The sequence below is a fragment of the Erinaceus europaeus genome, chromosome 2, assembly GCF_950295315.1.
Source record: "Erinaceus europaeus chromosome 2, mEriEur2.1, whole genome shotgun sequence".
Taxonomy (NCBI): Eukaryota; Metazoa; Chordata; class Mammalia; order Eulipotyphla; family Erinaceidae; genus Erinaceus; species Erinaceus europaeus.
Genome location: NC_080163.1, coordinates 162,460,077 through 162,477,753, shown reverse-complemented (window position 1 = coordinate 162,477,753; position 17,677 = coordinate 162,460,077). Strand labels below are relative to the sequence as shown.

The 17,677-nt window shown below is 40.5% G+C and overlaps 1 protein-coding gene across 1 annotated transcript in view; it reads right to left on the bottom strand.

The window, feature by feature from the left end:
- Positions 1-538: 538 nt before the first annotated feature.
- N4BP1 (NEDD4 binding protein 1) overlaps positions 539-17,677 on the bottom strand; it is a 60,796-nt gene continuing 43,657 nt past the window's right edge. The window contains exons 4-7 of the mRNA XM_007533675.3: positions 15,651-15,747; positions 10,100-10,207; positions 8,141-8,248; positions 539-5,481 (exon numbers count right to left, since the gene is read on the bottom strand). Coding sequence (XP_007533737.2) covers positions 5,124-5,481; positions 8,141-8,248; positions 10,100-10,207; positions 15,651-15,747 — 671 coding nt within the window. The 3' untranslated portion in view covers positions 539-5,123. The remainder of the gene's footprint in view (positions 5,482-8,140; positions 8,249-10,099; positions 10,208-15,650; positions 15,748-17,677) is intronic.

Genomic DNA, 17,677 nt, shown 5'->3' with positions numbered 1-17,677 from the left:
TCCTCCTATCTTCTCACTAATAAATAAAATCTTAAAAAAAAAAAAAAAACAGACTCTCATGGGAACTAGTTTAAGCCTAAGAATAGGGCAACTGGACACCTGAGAGAGCAGGCCTGGGTGTTAGCAGGTTCCTGTGACAACAGCAGCCTAGAGCTCATGTCCTCCTCCAAATGTGCTGTGCTTTTCTTCTATGACAGACTGGTTTCCCCTCTAGTAGAAATCTGGGCAGGACATTTCAGAATGTCTACACACCAGAGGGGAGAACCTAAGGGGCCACTTTGATTGGCCTGGGTTGGGCCAGGAGTCCTTCTATGACCAACATGTGGACAGAAAGTAGAGCACAAGGTTTGGTTCAGCCTATGTCAGGTGTCCATCCCTGGACCACTGGATGTGTTAAGAGCCTTGAAGAGAAGGAATAATGGAGCAAGCCAGCAGAGTAGAGGAACCCTGAGCTCATCAGCTGAAAGCCCATTTTCTGGAGGTCTGTCTGACTGGCTTACTTGCCAGATGTCGCAGTCAAGAAGGCACTGTTCTCCAGTTCAATTGAGCAGACGTTTATTGAGCACCTACTGAGTGCAAGGCACTGTGCTAGGTGCCATGGGAAATAATGAACACAGATGGACCCTGCCCGCGAGGAGCTCACAGTCTAGTAGGAAGGATAAAGACACAGTACACAATCAGCTGCAGTGACACCAGCCAGGGTGACAAGTGCCAAAAGCAAGACATAACTGCTATGAGGTCGCCGAACACCACAGCATTGCTTCTGGTCAGAAGCACTGGGCAAAGGTCTAAAGACTCAGGGCTGGGCCTCTGAAGGGGGATGCCATTTGGGAGAAAGGATGTTTCTAGCAGAAAGAGGTAATTGAGAGGAAACATTTGTCTGCACAGGCATCTGGATAGGGCTATACAAAGTGAGAGATGGAGAATGGTTGTGAGGTGGACAGTCATGGAAACTGAGCTCAGGGCGACTGAACTTGGGTGTTGTGGTCAGGAGGGGCATTGAAGATCACTGAGCGGGAAAAAGCGTGACCAGAAAGATAAAGCTATGGAGTCTGGGAGGGAGAGGGGGAAAGTTGAGAGGCAGACAGGGTAACAACCACAGGGAAACCATGACTAGTGGGCAAGTACAGGAACAGGTGATGGGCGCTCATGGCATGGTGGGGTGAGAAAGGAGAGAACTGATGCAGGCTGGGAGGCTGGGAGTGCGTGTGAGAATGCCACATGGCTCTGAGATGGAGTTGGAAAAAGGGAAGTCTTTCACACAAGTTTTTTTACCCAGTGTGGTCCAGGGACCACCTGTTTGGGAATCATCCATGGAGCTTGCTAAAGCTGCAGATTTCTAGGCATTACTCCAGAGCTACTATTGAATAAACACCACTCGGGCTAGTGCCTAGTAATCTGCATTTTTCTTAAAGAGCTTTCCTCTCCACCGTGAATCCCACAGCTGGTCCAAACTTTCAGAATCCTTTGTGAAGAAATACATGGGTGATAAACCTTGGCTTTTTAATAAAGCCAAAAAAAGGAATGAAGAACAGTTAGAAAAACCTTAAGATATAGCAAAAAAGCAAGGTTCAAAATGCCAAAATAAAAAAGCCAGAGACAGCTCAGCTGGTAGAGCACATGCCTTGCCATGTGTATAGCCTAGGTTCAAGCCCCTTGTACCACACAGCAAAACTATGATACCAGAAAATGCTTTTTGGTGGTGTCTCTACTTCTGTCTCTATCTGAAAAAGTTGGTCTGGAATGGTGAAACAGACCACAGAAGGCCTCAGTGACACTAAAAGAATGAAGAAAAAAAAAGTCAAATGCTATAGTCTGTGAATGTGGGTACTAAGATTAAAGATTGAGAAAAAAACTGCCCAATCTAGCAGTTGGATGGTCTTTGACAGCTTTTCCTACACTATTTCTATGTGGTGAGGTAGGAACTAACAGGAAGTGAAGAGTAGCAAGGAAAGAGAAAGTAGGGATGTATGGAGATGATTCTTAGGCACAGGGCAATCAGGCTACTTTATTTTAATCTAAAGGATCTGAAATAATGGTGGAGGGTGGTAATGGACAGAATAAAGAAATAAAGTGAATCTGAGTAACAATGAACTGTAGCTATGGCTTCAGGAAAGGCAAGGTGAAGATATGGAAATCCTGGGATGGTGGCTGTAGCTATGGAATGTTAGAAGGTGGCCACATGTTAGAGGCATAGGGGAGTCAGGCTGGTATCTGGAGGGGGGGGGATGGAGGGATGGGGGTGTACTGGCTTCACAGGTCCCATGTCTGAGGATACTTTCCCAGGGTGAAGGAGAGGCAGAGTGTGTCTGGTAAGAACAGGAGTGGAATGCAAAAAGCATCATGGAGAGCATGGGTTTCTTTGTGTAGATGACATTCCACAAATGCCACAAGCCTAAGCACAGCTCCACTCCTGCTCTGACATCAAAAGCTACAACAGGTCCAAGTCCCTGGCAACACAGCTAAGAGTTTCAGACAACACACTTACTGTAGTCCTGGCCAGCAGCCTACAGGGACTTAAACACAGGCTATGTAACAGAAAGGTCAAAGGAGTCTTGGATTGGGAAATAATAGGGGCCCAGAAAACATTCATATCACTGCCCAACTTCCCTACTTGAACCCTAGACAACCTCTCTGAGCAGAGCACTAGATCCCACTTGGCTGAATGAGAATGACATTCTCCACATTGCCTCTCACTTCACAGGAAAACTGGGGAACAGCATGTGGAACCACTTCTAAGCATAAAAGCCTAAAGGAGTTACAAGTCAGCACTGCTGCAGACACAAGGTAGCAGTTTAGAAACAGGTGGTAGAAGCATTGGAAATCAACTGAGCCTTTCTACTATCACAGACAAATACAGAATCAACACTGAGCCTAGTACTAAGAGGTCAGGCGACTTTTAAACAGGTAGTGACTTAAAAAATGGCATGAAAACTAAGTTTTTAAGTAGCAAATTCAACTAAACTTGAAGAATTTCAGAAAGAATAATAAAATGGGCTTCATGTTTATAATTCATCAAGCTAATACTTTATCAAGGTAAATAAACTTTAAAACTTTCCTGATTTTCTCCAACTTAAGTCTTCTGTGTCCTTTTTCGCCCATGCCTGAGAAAGGATAGGGGCAAGAAGAACTCTCAAGCTAATACAGGGCTTCACATACTTCTGTGTATGGTCAAAGGTCAACTTACTTCCAGAGTATAAGTAACTTTTGACCCCCCTGGCTGAGCCAGCTCCCACTGGCATCAATGAAGACTGGATTCCCTTCCAGAAAAACCTGTATATTAGCAATCAAGATGCACCTCACTGGTCCTTCTCTGAAACAGGAGAAATACTGGATTAGCAAGGAGGCTTGGCCAAACCCTGACCCAGAAGGCCAGAGTCGCTCCAAGACAGTCTGAGATCGAACATCTCTGCTGTGCTTTTAAGAGCCACCAGTTCCAAACTGAGGCACTGGTGGCAGTGACTACTGAGTCACTCTATGACATGCCTTAAGCCTTCTACTTCCACGTGCAAAACAGGATGAGTTGGGTAACCTGCCCCAAACAACAGATGACAGTTACACATGAGGATGCATCTTAGAGACATCCAAGAAGACACATAACTAAACTATGATTCTGACTAACTAGAGAGGACTGTGGGCTCTTCCTCTGAGGAATGTGGGGGGGCGGGGGTTCTAAACAGCCCAGGGAGCCACTCAACTCAACTCTGTTTGTGGTAAACAAAATTCCCTCACCATGAAAAAAAAAGCCAGCACTGAGTTCTCAGTGCTTCTGGGAGTCAGGAGAGACGAGATCTGCAGGACAGATATGAAAATGACCATGAACAGCCTGGGGAAGCAACAGTTATAAAATACAGAGCCCTTTGAAGATTCAGAGAACAACAGTAAAGATGTTAGGAATTAACATCCAGAAAATATCCAGAAAAAAATAATTTCATTGGCACAGACTGGGCAACACTGATAACAGACAATAGAAGGTATCAATTCTAAGACAGTAACAAGGAAGGGTGCTTAGGACACTAAAGAAACAAACAGGAAGAATAAATACAGGGTTTCTAAGACCCCACGGAAGTTACTAATGCTATTTATTGGCTTAGATAATTCTCAAAACCAATTATTTTCTTTATTACTATTTTTTAATTTTTTTATTTTTTTGGTAAAACTGCATGAAGTTCACATGGGACATCTCCCATAGTTGCAGACACAAACTTTTCCACAATAGTGGGGCTCTTCACTAAACTTCCTCATATCCCACACCCTTTCAGAAGCTTCGACTGACTTCTAGAGTCAGGTCAAGTATACAGCAGCCTAAACTTGGTGAAGGTGCCAGAGCACTGGATAAGGAGGAATCTGGTCCCTGTTTGGCCACTCTGCAGCTTAGACTTGGGTGTAAATGGGCAGTGATCACTTTCAGCTTCAGTTCCCTCTTCTGGAGGGTGAGAGGGGATGAGGGTTGACTACATAGCTCTGACATCTTTTTTGACCCTGATACTGAGTCTGACTTTGCTTTGGCCATCAGTGGATAATAGACACAACGTGCCATCTAGTGGCACCCCTTGTCCATTCTCCAGTGAAAGACCTCGCAGGAGCAAAATCAACTCCTATAAACTCTAATTCAGGAGGAACAGCAGAGGAATTGGGAGGGATGAGCACACTTCATGTTAGTCATCTCAAGAAAATATACTTTAAGAGGTCTTGCTTTCCCTAAGAAAGCAACTCTTTTTTTTTTTTTTTATTTAGAAACCATATCCATTTGTCAATATTTTCAGCTTTAAGGAAAATAGTTTAAAAAACCATAAAAATGTAAATACACTCAAGAGAAACTGCTATCAAACAGTTCTGAACAGGCAGAAAATGTAGACTTTCCTTTTACAGAAAATGTTAAATCTGTAGTAGCAGCATAATTTATATATAGAAAAAAGCTGGTTCTGAAAACCCAGATTTTTTTTTACACACAAAACACTTTTTTTCTTTCTTTTCTTCTTCTTTTTTTTTTTTTTTCCTATACACTACAATAGCATTTCCACTGGGAAATCAGTTTCTTCACATTATGTCACTTCTTGCCGATGTGTGCATACACTGGCTTGAATGAGATCTTCAGCCAGAGCTCCAGCTTGTAAAAACTTTCAATCCAACACCATGGCAGAGAGTGCATTCAGGTCTTTCATGTAGGGATGGGCCACCAAAATCTGGTCTATTTTCAGTCTCTGTTCTGAGTCTGGGAAGATCTTTAGTAGGGCCTCCCTTAGCTCGTTGGTTTCTATAGAAGACCTCTGTGCTGGCATGGGCAGATTCTGCTGGAGATTGGGAAGATTTGGCAGAATTGGGAAGGGGGGCTGTGGAGGAAGCCAGTGACTACGTGGGGTACCCTGAATCCGGGCTGGAGCTTGGTGGCTGGTGTTGGCTGCCTGGGTGTTGGGGCCTCTGAAGTTGGGGTCAAACATGCCCATAGCTGGCAGGGCACTGAGCAGGGGATGCATGTCTCTGTGAATGAAAGCAAGTTTTAGTTAGTTGGGTTACTAAGATATACTAGAAACCCAGTATCTGCTGTTCAAGGTGCTACTGCCTCGCTTCATAGGCAAGACTGAAGGCTGGGATGTCACAGCTACCACCCTCAACAAATCATGTCAAGAATGACATCTCTTTGTGAACTACTCCATCCTTCTAAGGTTTCCCACTATGAGGACTGAGCTCATCCAGTTGTTTGTTTTAAACCAGGTTTCACTAGAAACACTTGGAGTTTTTCTAATAATTTTTTTCTTTAACATTTTATTTATTGGATAGAGAGAGAGAGAAATTGAGAGGAAAGGAGAGATAGAGATGGATAAGAGACACCTGCAATACTGCTTCTCTGCCATGAAGCTCCACCCCCTGCATGTGGGAATCTGTGGTTTAAACCTGGATCTTTGTGCACTTGTTATATGTCTGCTCTACATATATATGGACATACATATGGACAACAAAGTTCTAATCTTTCAGAGATTCTGATTCTGTATGAGGCCTTGATTGACAGGATTTAAAAATAGATTCCCTATGCCCCACACTCACCCTTTGAGCAGAGAAGGAGTCTGAGAGAAGTAATGGCCTCCACAATTCATATATACACAAGTACATGCATGTGTACAGGGCATGGGTATTGTTAAAGTATTTCCCACTTGGCTTATAGCTCATAAGGGGAGTTAGCACTAATTCTTTAACTGATTAGTTCACACTGCCGTTAATAATCATCAGGTAACAGGAAAAAACAGGAAGGGCTGCAAGTTGCTGAGTCTGTGGAAGTAGTCAGGAAACTCTTCTTCCATTAAGTTTGACTCATGGGCCTTAAGGACTTCACAAAGGCCTCCACATAAGCTCTCCAAATTAAGCCATCTGGAAGCAAAATGTGAGGCACTAACATTTAGCAGATGTTAAAAATGGCTCTGGGGTGGAGGGACAGCTCATCCAGCAGAGAGAGCGTTCGAGGCCCAGGTTTGAGCCCCACCACTGCCCAACAGTATCATGGTACCAGGGAATGATCTGGTGTTGTGTATGTTTCTCCTTTTCTCTTTGTCTCTATCGCAAGTAAAAAAGAATGAGATCATGAAAGTGTGAGATTGGGGGGGGGGGTTGGAATTTCGTTATTGTAGGTAGAGAAGCAGGGTGTTTGGGAACTAAGTCCTAATCTATAGAATAAAATCCAAAGGTTCAAAAGAGAAATGACTCACAAGCCAGGGAGCTAAATGCATGCTGGTCACCTTTTAGAAGAAAAATCTGTGTGAACCACCCTCCTACTGATTCCATACTTAGAACTCCCAGAGGATCATTACAAATGGCAGAGCTGTGCATCTTCCTCTTACTTTAGACTCCCTTAACACTCCTCATTCCCAACCAGTAAATATCAGCTAGAAACATAGAGAAGTAGGGAGTCAGGTGATAGTGCAGCAGGTTAAGTGCATGTGGCACGAAGTGCAAGGACTGGCGTAAGAATCCCGGTTCGAGCCCCCACCTCCCCACCTGCAGGGGAGTCGCTTCACAGGCAGTAAAGAAGGTCTGCAGGTGTCTATCTTTCTTTCCCCCTCTCTCCATTTCTCTTTGTCCTATCTAACAACGATGACATCAATAACAACAATAACTACAACAACAATAAAAAAACAAGGGCAAAAAGAAAAAAAAATTAAAAAATTAAAAAAAAAAAAACACAGAGAAGCACAGTCTACTTTAGTTTTAAAGAGAATAGCTTTCTCACTAGGCACTGGGTTATTTGATCTGCCAGCAAGGCACACGGACTACTTTAACAGTATCTGTTTTCTGAGAATTGTGAAAGCAGAAACAATCACTAATATTACATGTCTTTAAAAACAAAACAAATTCAAACTATAACAAACAAAACCTAAACTATCAAATTTATATGAGATAAGTATGGAAAGCTGGCCTTCCCATTCAGTGAAGGAAGCACATGGCAGTTCCCCAGGTAGTCAATTCCTGAATAGCAAATAAATTAATAAAAGCCCAACATATTCAAAGCAATTAACTTTGGAAAGTGAACACAGAAAGGTACTTGCACATACATAATGAACCTATATGACATCAGCCACTACAAAAATGTTTGCTCTTCTTCTCCCAGTATTTAAAACAAATGAAAGGAGGGGGAGGAGAGTAGATAACATAATGGTTATGCAAATAGACTCTCTTGCATGAGGCTCTGGATGTCTCAAATTGAGTTGACTGCACTCCTATATATAATATACCAGATTACATGTTCAGCGGGGAAGCAATTACAGAAGCCAGACCTTCAACCTTCTGCATCCCATAATGACCTTGGGTCCATACTCCCAGAGGGGTAAAGAATAGGAAAGCTATCAGGGGAGGGGATGGTATATGGAGGTCTGGTGGTGGGAATTGCGCGAAGCTGTACCCCTCTTATACTATGGTTTTGTCAATGTTTCCTTTTTATAAATAAAAAATTAAAAACAAAAACAAAAAAAAATAATATACCAGATTTATGAATAAATAAATTTATAAATTTTTTAGTAAAAATTTATATTAAATCTAAGGCTATTTACAATCAGAGTCACTTTTAGTTTTCAGAGATAGTGCTAAGGCACAAAGAATGTAACTGAAATCAACTTGTAAATAATGGAAGAGAATCTGAAAAGAGAAATACCTAAGGAAGCCTTCCTTCTGAAGAAATTCTTCTAGTCGAGGCCCACTTCTTCCTAGAGGATCATCAGGAACCATGAAAATGTCCCCCACGAAGGTATACTGAAGCAATCTATAGCAAAGAGATTAATTACAATGCTGGAGGAAACACTAAGCTTTTATTGCTGCAAGAACTGAGAACAAAGTAGCCATTCAATTTCAAAGCAAAAGTGACCTATAAATTCTAAATCTACTTAATTGCATAAGAGGTGGGGGGTGGGAGGGAAGTCACTCAGTTTAAACTATTTTAATTTTCCTTTTAGATACAAATGAAATAGAGTAAGAAACTTTTTTTTTAAGAAAAAAATAAGTTGGCCCTCACTTTTTCCCTAATTATTTTTAGATTTTTATCTGGGTGTGGAAAGCAATTTCTTCTTGACCTGCAATGTAACTGAATAGGATCATCAGTTTTGATCACAATAAGCAACAGTTTAACTTTTGCATAAATGTGTCCACAGGGGAATGTACAGAATATAAACTTATAGAATGATATGCAAGGCTGGGAAGGTAGCATAATGGTTATGCAAAAGACTTTTATGCCAGGCTGCAGATTCAATCTTGAGAACCACCGTAAGTCAGAGCTGAACAGTTCTCTGGTCTCTCTACCTCTGTATCTTTTTCCCTGTATAGGAGATCAGTTGAAATATGACTGATCAAGTCTGGGGAAAATTAAAAAAACAAAAACCAAAAGTTCAGATTGCCTTTGCTTATTGTTCAGATCTTGGTTTCTATCTTGTGAGCTGTGAAAATAATGGGTTTGTAAACCAGAGTCATGACTGCATTTAAACCTTCCGTGTGTACAGATAAATATCTAATAAGTACTGATAATGAGCACAGGGCACAAACTCAACAGCAACATGTCCTAGAAGACAAATAGCTTGTTAACTGTGCCTACAAGGTCAAAGACCAGTTTTTGGTCAGCTACCAATAGCTTTTTAAAAGCAGATGGGTCAAACTATATTAACTCTTATCTGGGCATTTATAACAAAAGAACCATTTTCTAAAATCCTATGATGATTTAGGAGGATAAAAATCAGATGTGGGACAAATATGAAAACATGACAGAGGTAAATATCTTATTATACTGTGGCCTGGGAGGTGGCACAGTGGGTAAAGTGTTAGATACTCAAGCATGAGGTTCAGAGTCTGATTTCTGGCATTGTATAAATAAAAAAATAGATATAGTAAGTATAATAATCAAATAATTATTAAAATATCTTGTTATTCTATTTGCATACCATTCAAACTTAGCTTACGGTATGCTTATTTGTGGTTTTATATTTTTGGCATATATGATTTATCCATGATATTATATAGACTATTGTCCTTTTGTTTTTGTAGGTAGTTGGTCAAATGATGTTAACAAGTTTGAAAATCCAGTGTTCATTGATTTTAAGGTAGTTTTCATCAGTTGGACACACTTAAGAGCATCATCAGAAATGTGAACTTATAATAATAAATGCTAAGATCTAGACTCTGCTGTATAATATTAAAGCAGAATGTTAATGTAGGCAACATTTCATATTTCAATGCAGAATAAAGTAGGACATCCTAGTAACTTGCCAAAGTCTCCCCTGGCATCAGGGAAGGCTTTGTTTCACCATCTAGTTATTTTCTGTTTTGTCACCTAGTTCATGATGAGTTAATGGCCACAAAGATATGCCTCTTGCTTCCTGCTGGGGAATACTGATCTTGTGGTAGACACTTTGACTGCACTCAGCATGCCCATGTGATTCACACTGGCTTTGTTGTTTTGTGTTGGACTTATGCATAGGGTCAGTTATACTGTAGAAAGGAAATATGGTCTTATATTTTAGTCTTCTAAATGCTTTCTGCAGGGCCAAATTAGATGGACAAAATGCAAGCCAAAACCAAGCAATAAACAATAAACACTTTTAATCCAAGACAAAGAAGAAAATGTTACCTTTTTGTAATAATTTCTCTCCAAGAGACTGACTCAGTTACAAATTCTCTGAAGTTATCATTTGTTACAATTATGCCACCAGTTTTGTCTGCTAAGTGTAGTAGAAACCTAGGGTAATATAAGAAAGGTTAAAATATGGTCAAGCAGGCATACTTAGCTTTAGAGGAACTGTGTTGTAAGAAAGTAAAAGGAACTTCCTCTCCATTGGAATGCAAACTGGTGCAACTTCTATGGAAACAGAGCCCTTAGACAAATAAAAATGGAAATGGCTAATGATACAGGAATATCATTCCTAGACATATATCCAAAGAACATGAAAACACTTATTCAAAGGAACATAAGCACTCCGATGTCCACAGCTACATTATACACACTAACCAAGGTATGGAAGCAATTTGAATGTCTACTGATGGACCGGCTAAAGATGGTGTTAAGTTATGGGATATATATTCAATGGAATATTATTCTGCAATTAAGGAAGTTAATATATATTTTTGGATATAATAGATGAAACTAGAGGTGTTTATGCTAGTAAAGTAAGTAGAGTGGTGAACAACAACTCTTGGATAATATTGTTCATATGTGGGATATAGATAATCAAAGAATATTCACTTATAAAAAAAAAAAAAGCAAGCGAGGGAGTCGGGCGGTAGCGCAGTGGGTTAAGCGTAGGTTGCACAAAGCACAAGGACTGGCGTAAGAATCCCAGTATAAGCCCCTGTCTCTCCAACTGCAGGGGAGTCGCTTCACAAGCGGTGAAGCAGGTCTGCAGGTGTCATCTTTCCTCCTCTGTCTTGCCCTTCTCTCTCCATTTCTCTCTGTTCTATCCAACAACAACAACAATAACCACAACAATAAAACAAGGGCAACAAAAGGGAATAAATATGAAGAAATACATATAAAAAAGCAAGCAACCAAATTATCATCATCATCATCATCATCATGGTGTGTGTGTGGGCATGCGGGTGTGTGTGTGGGTTTGGTGATTGGAACTTTGGTGGTGTGTGAAACTGTAATTTTGTTGACCAATATTAAATCACTAATAAAAAAACTTAAAAAAGTAAATCTCAGTTTTCTTATTGTTATAATAGTATTACTGTTACATTATACATTATTTCTAATCACTATGCAATTTTAAGAAGTGATTTGTTCAAGAGCTATTAACAAAATTAGGTAGTAAGGTTTCTGAGTTAATGTACATAATATAAATATTAGGGCATCTTTTCAAATTTACTAAGAACCTGAAAGACAAATTCAGCAAAAGTTCAGTCTACACATTTGTACATATGCTCAAAATCTACTGGGGGGCCTGGAGAGATAGCACAATGGTCACTCAAACACTTCTCATATTTGAGGCTGCGAGGTCCCAGGTTTAATCCCCAGCACCACCATATGCCAGAGATCAACAGTGCTCTGGTCTCTCTCTTTATTTTTCTCTTTCATTAAAATAATATAATAAAAAAACAGCAACAAATAAGGTGTCTGGGCAAAGGCACACCAGGTTAAATGCACATATTAATTACCATGTACAAGGAACCAGGTTCAAACCCCTGTTCCTCACAAATAGATAAGCAGGTCTGTAGGAAGTGGTGGATTTATAGTGCCAGCACCAAGCCTCAGGGATAGCAATTCTCTCTTTGTCTCTCTCAAAACATTTCCTGGAAGGGTACTGAGTTGTGGCGCACTCAATTAAGCACACATGTTATCAAGTGCAAGGACCTTAAGTTTAAGCCCCCGGTCCCCACCTCTAGGGAAGAAGCTTCACAAGTGGTGACGCAGTGCTGAGTTGTCTCTCTCTCTTTTCCCCTCTTCCCTCTCAATTTCCTAGCAAATAAGAAAATTAAAAAAATCTTCTAGAAAATAAAGCAGCAATATAATATATCTGAAGGTTCTCTTAAAATTTACTTAATTAAAAAAAAGATGTACTTATTTTTATGAGAGAGGCCAGAGTACCACTCTGGTCAAACTTATAATGGAGACACAGATTGAAATTGGGATCTCTGGGCCCCAGGCATAAAAACCCTGTCTTCTATCACACCGAACTAACACCCTACCGTGTGTGTGTGTGTATCTAATTTCTTTGCTTATTACTTATTCTCTCTCTCTGTGTATTTACTTTCTTTGCTTATTTACTTATTTCCTTAATGGTTAGCTGGGGCTCTGTGCCTACATGATGAACCTACCACTCCCAGTGGTCTCCCCCCCCCTTTTCTTTCAGTTGATAGGACAAGACAGAGAGAAATTGAGAGGAGGAGACAGAGAAGGCGGGGAGGGAAGGAGACCTGTAGTGCTGCTTCACTGCTTTTGAAGCTTCCCCCTTGCAGGTGGGGTGGGGGTTGGGGCTTTGGGGCTTGAACAGGGTGCAACCAGATGCACCAATGTCCAGTCCTCCCAAATATTTGTGAGACAGAGTGACTAGATATCTCTGTGGTACATAGGGTACCGAAGTCTGCACTCTACTAGATGAGCCTCCTTCACAACTACAATCTGAACACTTCTTGAGTGAGGGCCAACCTGCCTTTCTACCTGCACATTACAGTACTACAGGGCTACAGGGCTGGAATAAGAGATGACTTTCCATTCCAGCCTCCCAGTATTTTTTCATCCATATTCTCAGTGCTTCCAAGGCACTATTCTCCTGTTTAACCAGAGTACTGTGCTGCTCTGGCTTATGCTGGTGTCGAGGATTTAAACTGGGGGCTCAGAGCTTCAGGCATGAAAACCATTGCTGTCTCCCCAGCCCCTCCCATGCTGCTCTTTCATGTCACCTCCTCTAAGTCTGTTCTTCCCCATCAAATCTAGTCTCTCCTACAAGTCTGTTAAAGGCCACGGAGAAAGTTCTTGGAGATTTTGTTAAATTTCTGCATTCATTCATTTATTCCAAGTCTTGTTCCCCCTGCCAGACCCCTCCTTCCACCTCCCACACTAATTTGGGTTACAAGCTAAATATTATCTTCACTGTTGGGGAAGCATTTTGCTGGAATGTTGAGGTAAGACCACCAGGGGCTATAAAGAGGGGTACTAAAGAGAGGAAAAGAAGCAGCCAGTAGTCACCACTTTGTATCGCAGATACCAGCAGGTTTGTCATTACTGACTACAGGCCACAAGATGTTTTGGAAAAACATACCAAAACCAGTGGAAATACCACTGGTCAAGTTTGGAACTTTTCTTATGCAATCACAGCTAAAACTCCCCCCTCTGTTGCTTACTTGTCTATCACCTCTTCTGGGTCACAAATTTCTCAGGACAGTAAGTGTCCCCAAGTAACTTGGCTGTTAGTACAATTTTTTAGGGAAAAAATGTAAATGATGAAGATGAAAGTTTATTGTCTTTGATGTACTAGCATTTGCTTTCTGAGTGATATAACAAATTGAGAATTACCACCATACCTACGGACAATTAATTATTGACAAGGGGATTCAATACATTAAATGGAGAAAGGAAAGTCTCCAGCAAATGGTATTTGGGAATACTGGGCTGAAATGTACAAATGAAACTGGACTACCACATATCACCGTGAACAAAAGTCAACTCCAAAAGGAGTAAAAATATGGACATTAGATTAGAAACTATTAAATACAAAGAAAACACTGACAGGACATTTCAGGATCTATACTTCAGAAAAGTCTTCTCAAAGACTCCAGTCCAAGTGGTCCAGGAGGTGGCTCAGTGGATAAAGCATAATATTCTAATGCTTGAGGTCCTGAGTTCAATCCCTGGCAGCACATGTACCAGAGTGATGTCTGGTTCTTTCTCTCTATTACTGTCTTTCTCATTAATAAATAAACAAAACCTGTATATATATATTCCAGTCTAACAGCAAGAAAAACAAAACAAAATAAAAATAAACCAGTGGGACTTTATCAAACTGAAAAGCTTCTGTCCAGCAAAGTGAACCATCAATTAAAGCAGAAAGACACCCTACATAATGGAAGATCTTTGTATGACGTACATCAGATAAAGGGCTAGTAACCAAAATATGTAAAGGGCTCCCTAAAGTCAGCTAAAATACCATTTTTCCATTTGAAAAATAGGCGATGGCTAGCAAAATAGCTCACTTGGGTACTGTGTTGTTTTGCCCTGTGAGTAACCTAGGCGTGGGCGTCCAGCTCCTACCACACTGAAGGAAGCTTTGGTGCTGTGGTCTCTTCTACTTTCTCTGTTCCTATCTAAAGAAAAAAAAGGGGGTGGAGGGTGGTGGTGGTGCACCCAATTAAGTGCACATAGTACTGGAGATTTCTCAGACCACTAGAAATGAATCTACCCTAATTATTCAGCCATTTCTCTCCCTGGGGTTTAGCCAAAGGAAACAAAAACACCTATCCAAAGAGATGTATGTATATCTATGTTCACAGCAGCACAATTCATAATAGTACAAACGAGGAAGCAACCTAGATGTTCAATGACAGAGGAGTGGCAAAGAAAGCTGTATTATATGTACAATAGACTATTACTCAGTTGATATACATGACGAAGTCATATCCTTTCATCTTGGATGAAACTTGAAGGAATCAAACAGAAAAAGGAAGGGGCAAATGCTAGATGATCTCACTAAAGGACTCTGGAGGAGGGGAAGGGAAAAGATAGAGAGGGCACTATAGTTGTGGTGTATGATGGGGGTAGAAAGGATCCAAGTTGGAGGTGAGAGTGTTCTGCTATTTTTTTTTACATGCATAATAACAGTTCTCAGTTTTCCACATAACAATATAACCTCCACTAGGTCCCAAAACCTCCCATTTCGCTATTTCTGTACCTATGTGCCTACAACTGTACTATAAACCAATACATTCCCTATAACATGACAAAAAAAGTTATGCAGCTTGCCCTTTCAGGCCACGGGTAGGTAGCTGAGATCACCTATTACATGGAAGACCGAGGGTTCAGGTATTGCAGGACAAGTCACTGATCAATAATAACCAGGAGAAAGAGATAAGACCTGAAAATCATTTCTGAGGTTTCCACTTTTAAAGACAGATTGCTTTTATCATGTACCAAGAAAGACTACAACTCACTATATGCTTTAGCTGCTGGATTGTCATGTTTCACTTAAACATTCATAATACAAACTACAGCAAAAAATACTGAGTATACAATCTTTTTCCCCTCCAGGGTTACGCTGGGACTAGATGCCTGCATTATGAATCCTTTGCTCCTGGAGGCCATTTTTTTTTTCATTTTGTTGTTATTGTCATTACTCTGAAGTTGTTGGATAGAACAGAGAAAGATTGAGAGGGGAGGGGAAGACGAAGAGGGGGACAGAAAGGTAGACACCTGCAGACCTGCTTTACCACTTGTGAAGCGACTCCCTGCAGGTGGGGAGGCGGGGGCTCAAACCAGAATCTTTGCACTTCGCGCCATGTATGCTTAAGCTGGTGCGGTACCTGGCTCCTGAATACATAATTTTAAATCATAAATATTAAAATTCTGAATCTGAATCAAGTGACTCCTTTAAAAGTATGGGTCCAGACCCATGATACACTGTTCAGTAGAGCAGATGGTGGCTCTTCATTATCCCAAAACCACCTCAGAAAGGAAAATGGCCTTATCATACCTGTCATCATGAGAAGCAATTCTTTCTCCAAAGACCATCCGAGCAGGAGTTAAAGATAATATTCCAAGCTCCTGGAGTTGGGTTAAGAAGTGCTGTTCTGTTCATGGAATAAGTTAAATATATATTCAGAAAAAAAAAAAATCTATCTATCAAGACATTTAAATAAATTGAAGAATCCCCAAATGTTGAAGAGTTTTGGAACACTATTGCATTGACTTAACAAGACTCAATTTTACTAATTTATTTGAAAGAAAAAAAAATGTAAGCAAGACACATACTAAGGCAAATACAATGTAAATATTGACCTTAGATATTTTCTAAGATAAAAGAATTCAACTCAGTTTCTTTTCTTAATTAAAAGGCGTGTTTATCAAAGAGAGGATATAAGAAAGACAGAACCAAAGCATTTTTCTGACACATGTGATATTAGGGATCGAACTTGGGACCTCCTGCTTGAGTCTAATATTTTATCCACTGTATCACCTCCTAGGATACTCATTTGCTTTTTAAATTAAGAATAAATAAACAAATACAATTTACTTATTTACGAGAGCACTGCTCATCTCTGCTTTATGGTGGTGCTGGGGGATTGAACCTGGGAATTCATAGCCTCCAGGCATGGAAATTGTACTGCATAATCATTATGTTGTCTCTCTAGTTGAGAATAAGCCATAAGCTTATATTTAATGAATCCTACCATCAAAATTTTTTTCTTAGTGATACTAAAAGCAACAGAAAACAAAGCTAATTCCTGAGAGGGAGACTCATTAAGAGGGACAAACTGTTCTGCCTTGATTTCCAAAAAGGTCTGCTTGGCCCCCATTCTATGTCCATCAGCCCATCAATATTTCCCTTTAGTTGGCATGCCACCAAAGCTCTCTCAGAAGTGTAGATATTTAGTGATTTTTGTGGGGGTGGATCGTGACAAAAACAAAGGCTCCATACCACATTTTAGAAAACCACTAATGGGAAAAAGCTACATGTTCAGTATAATTACTACAGTCCTAAGCTGAAATATCTGTAGCACTTTGTCATCCTAGTAATGCACAATACATTGGACTTTTAGGGATCTAATTGCAAAAAATAACTGTAACAGCCATGGACATAGTTCACTGGACAGAATATAGAATTTGTATGCCTGAATTTTCTGGCTCAATCCCCAGGACCGCATATGCCTAGATATGCTCAGGCTTCTCTCTGTTTTTCTGTTTCATGTAAAACTCTCTATATAGTTCATATGAAATCAAATAAATAATATTCTAAAATTTTCCCAGGGCGGGCAAGATAGCTCACTTGGGAGGGTGCCTGCTTTGTCATGCAAGTGACCCAGGTTCAAGCCCCCAGAACACCACACGGGGTATTATGGCAGTGGGGGAAGCCTTGGTACTATAATGTATCACCCACTCCTGGTGGCCATTCCCCCCTCCCCATTTTGACAGGGGATGAAGGGAGAGGAGAAACATCTGCAGTACTGGTCCACCACTCATGAAGTTTCCTCACTGTGGGTGGGGACCAGGAGCTTGAATCCTTCTTGTGTTACATACGGTAATATATACATTCTACTAGGTTTACTAGAGCAAGGGTGAGGGTTAGGCCCTTCATTCCCCCCTATTTGAAAGATTGGTTTTGCAACAGTGCATGAAACAAACACTAAACACTCACAAAATGAGTAGGTCCACCTTATTCCTCAGAAATTTCCTTTAAAAAAAAAAACATCTATTTTTATGAGGGAGGGAGAGACCAGAATACTGCTGTAACATAAACAATGTCAAGGACTGAAATTAGGATGTTAGGCTTGCAAAACATGTCCCCTAGCTGCTGAGCTACTTCTCTAGCTGGTCAAATACTTTCTGTTAGGAGAAATATTCACAGGCTCTCCATAACAAGAGAGACTGAGCTATCTGGGAAATGTCTAGCTCAAGGGTGAGTAACTCTTACTTCCTCTTTAACGTGTTGGGTAGGCACTATACTTAACCTTCTTCTCCCTATCTTCCCTTATTTACCTCTTGTTTTCAGTACTCGGGTAT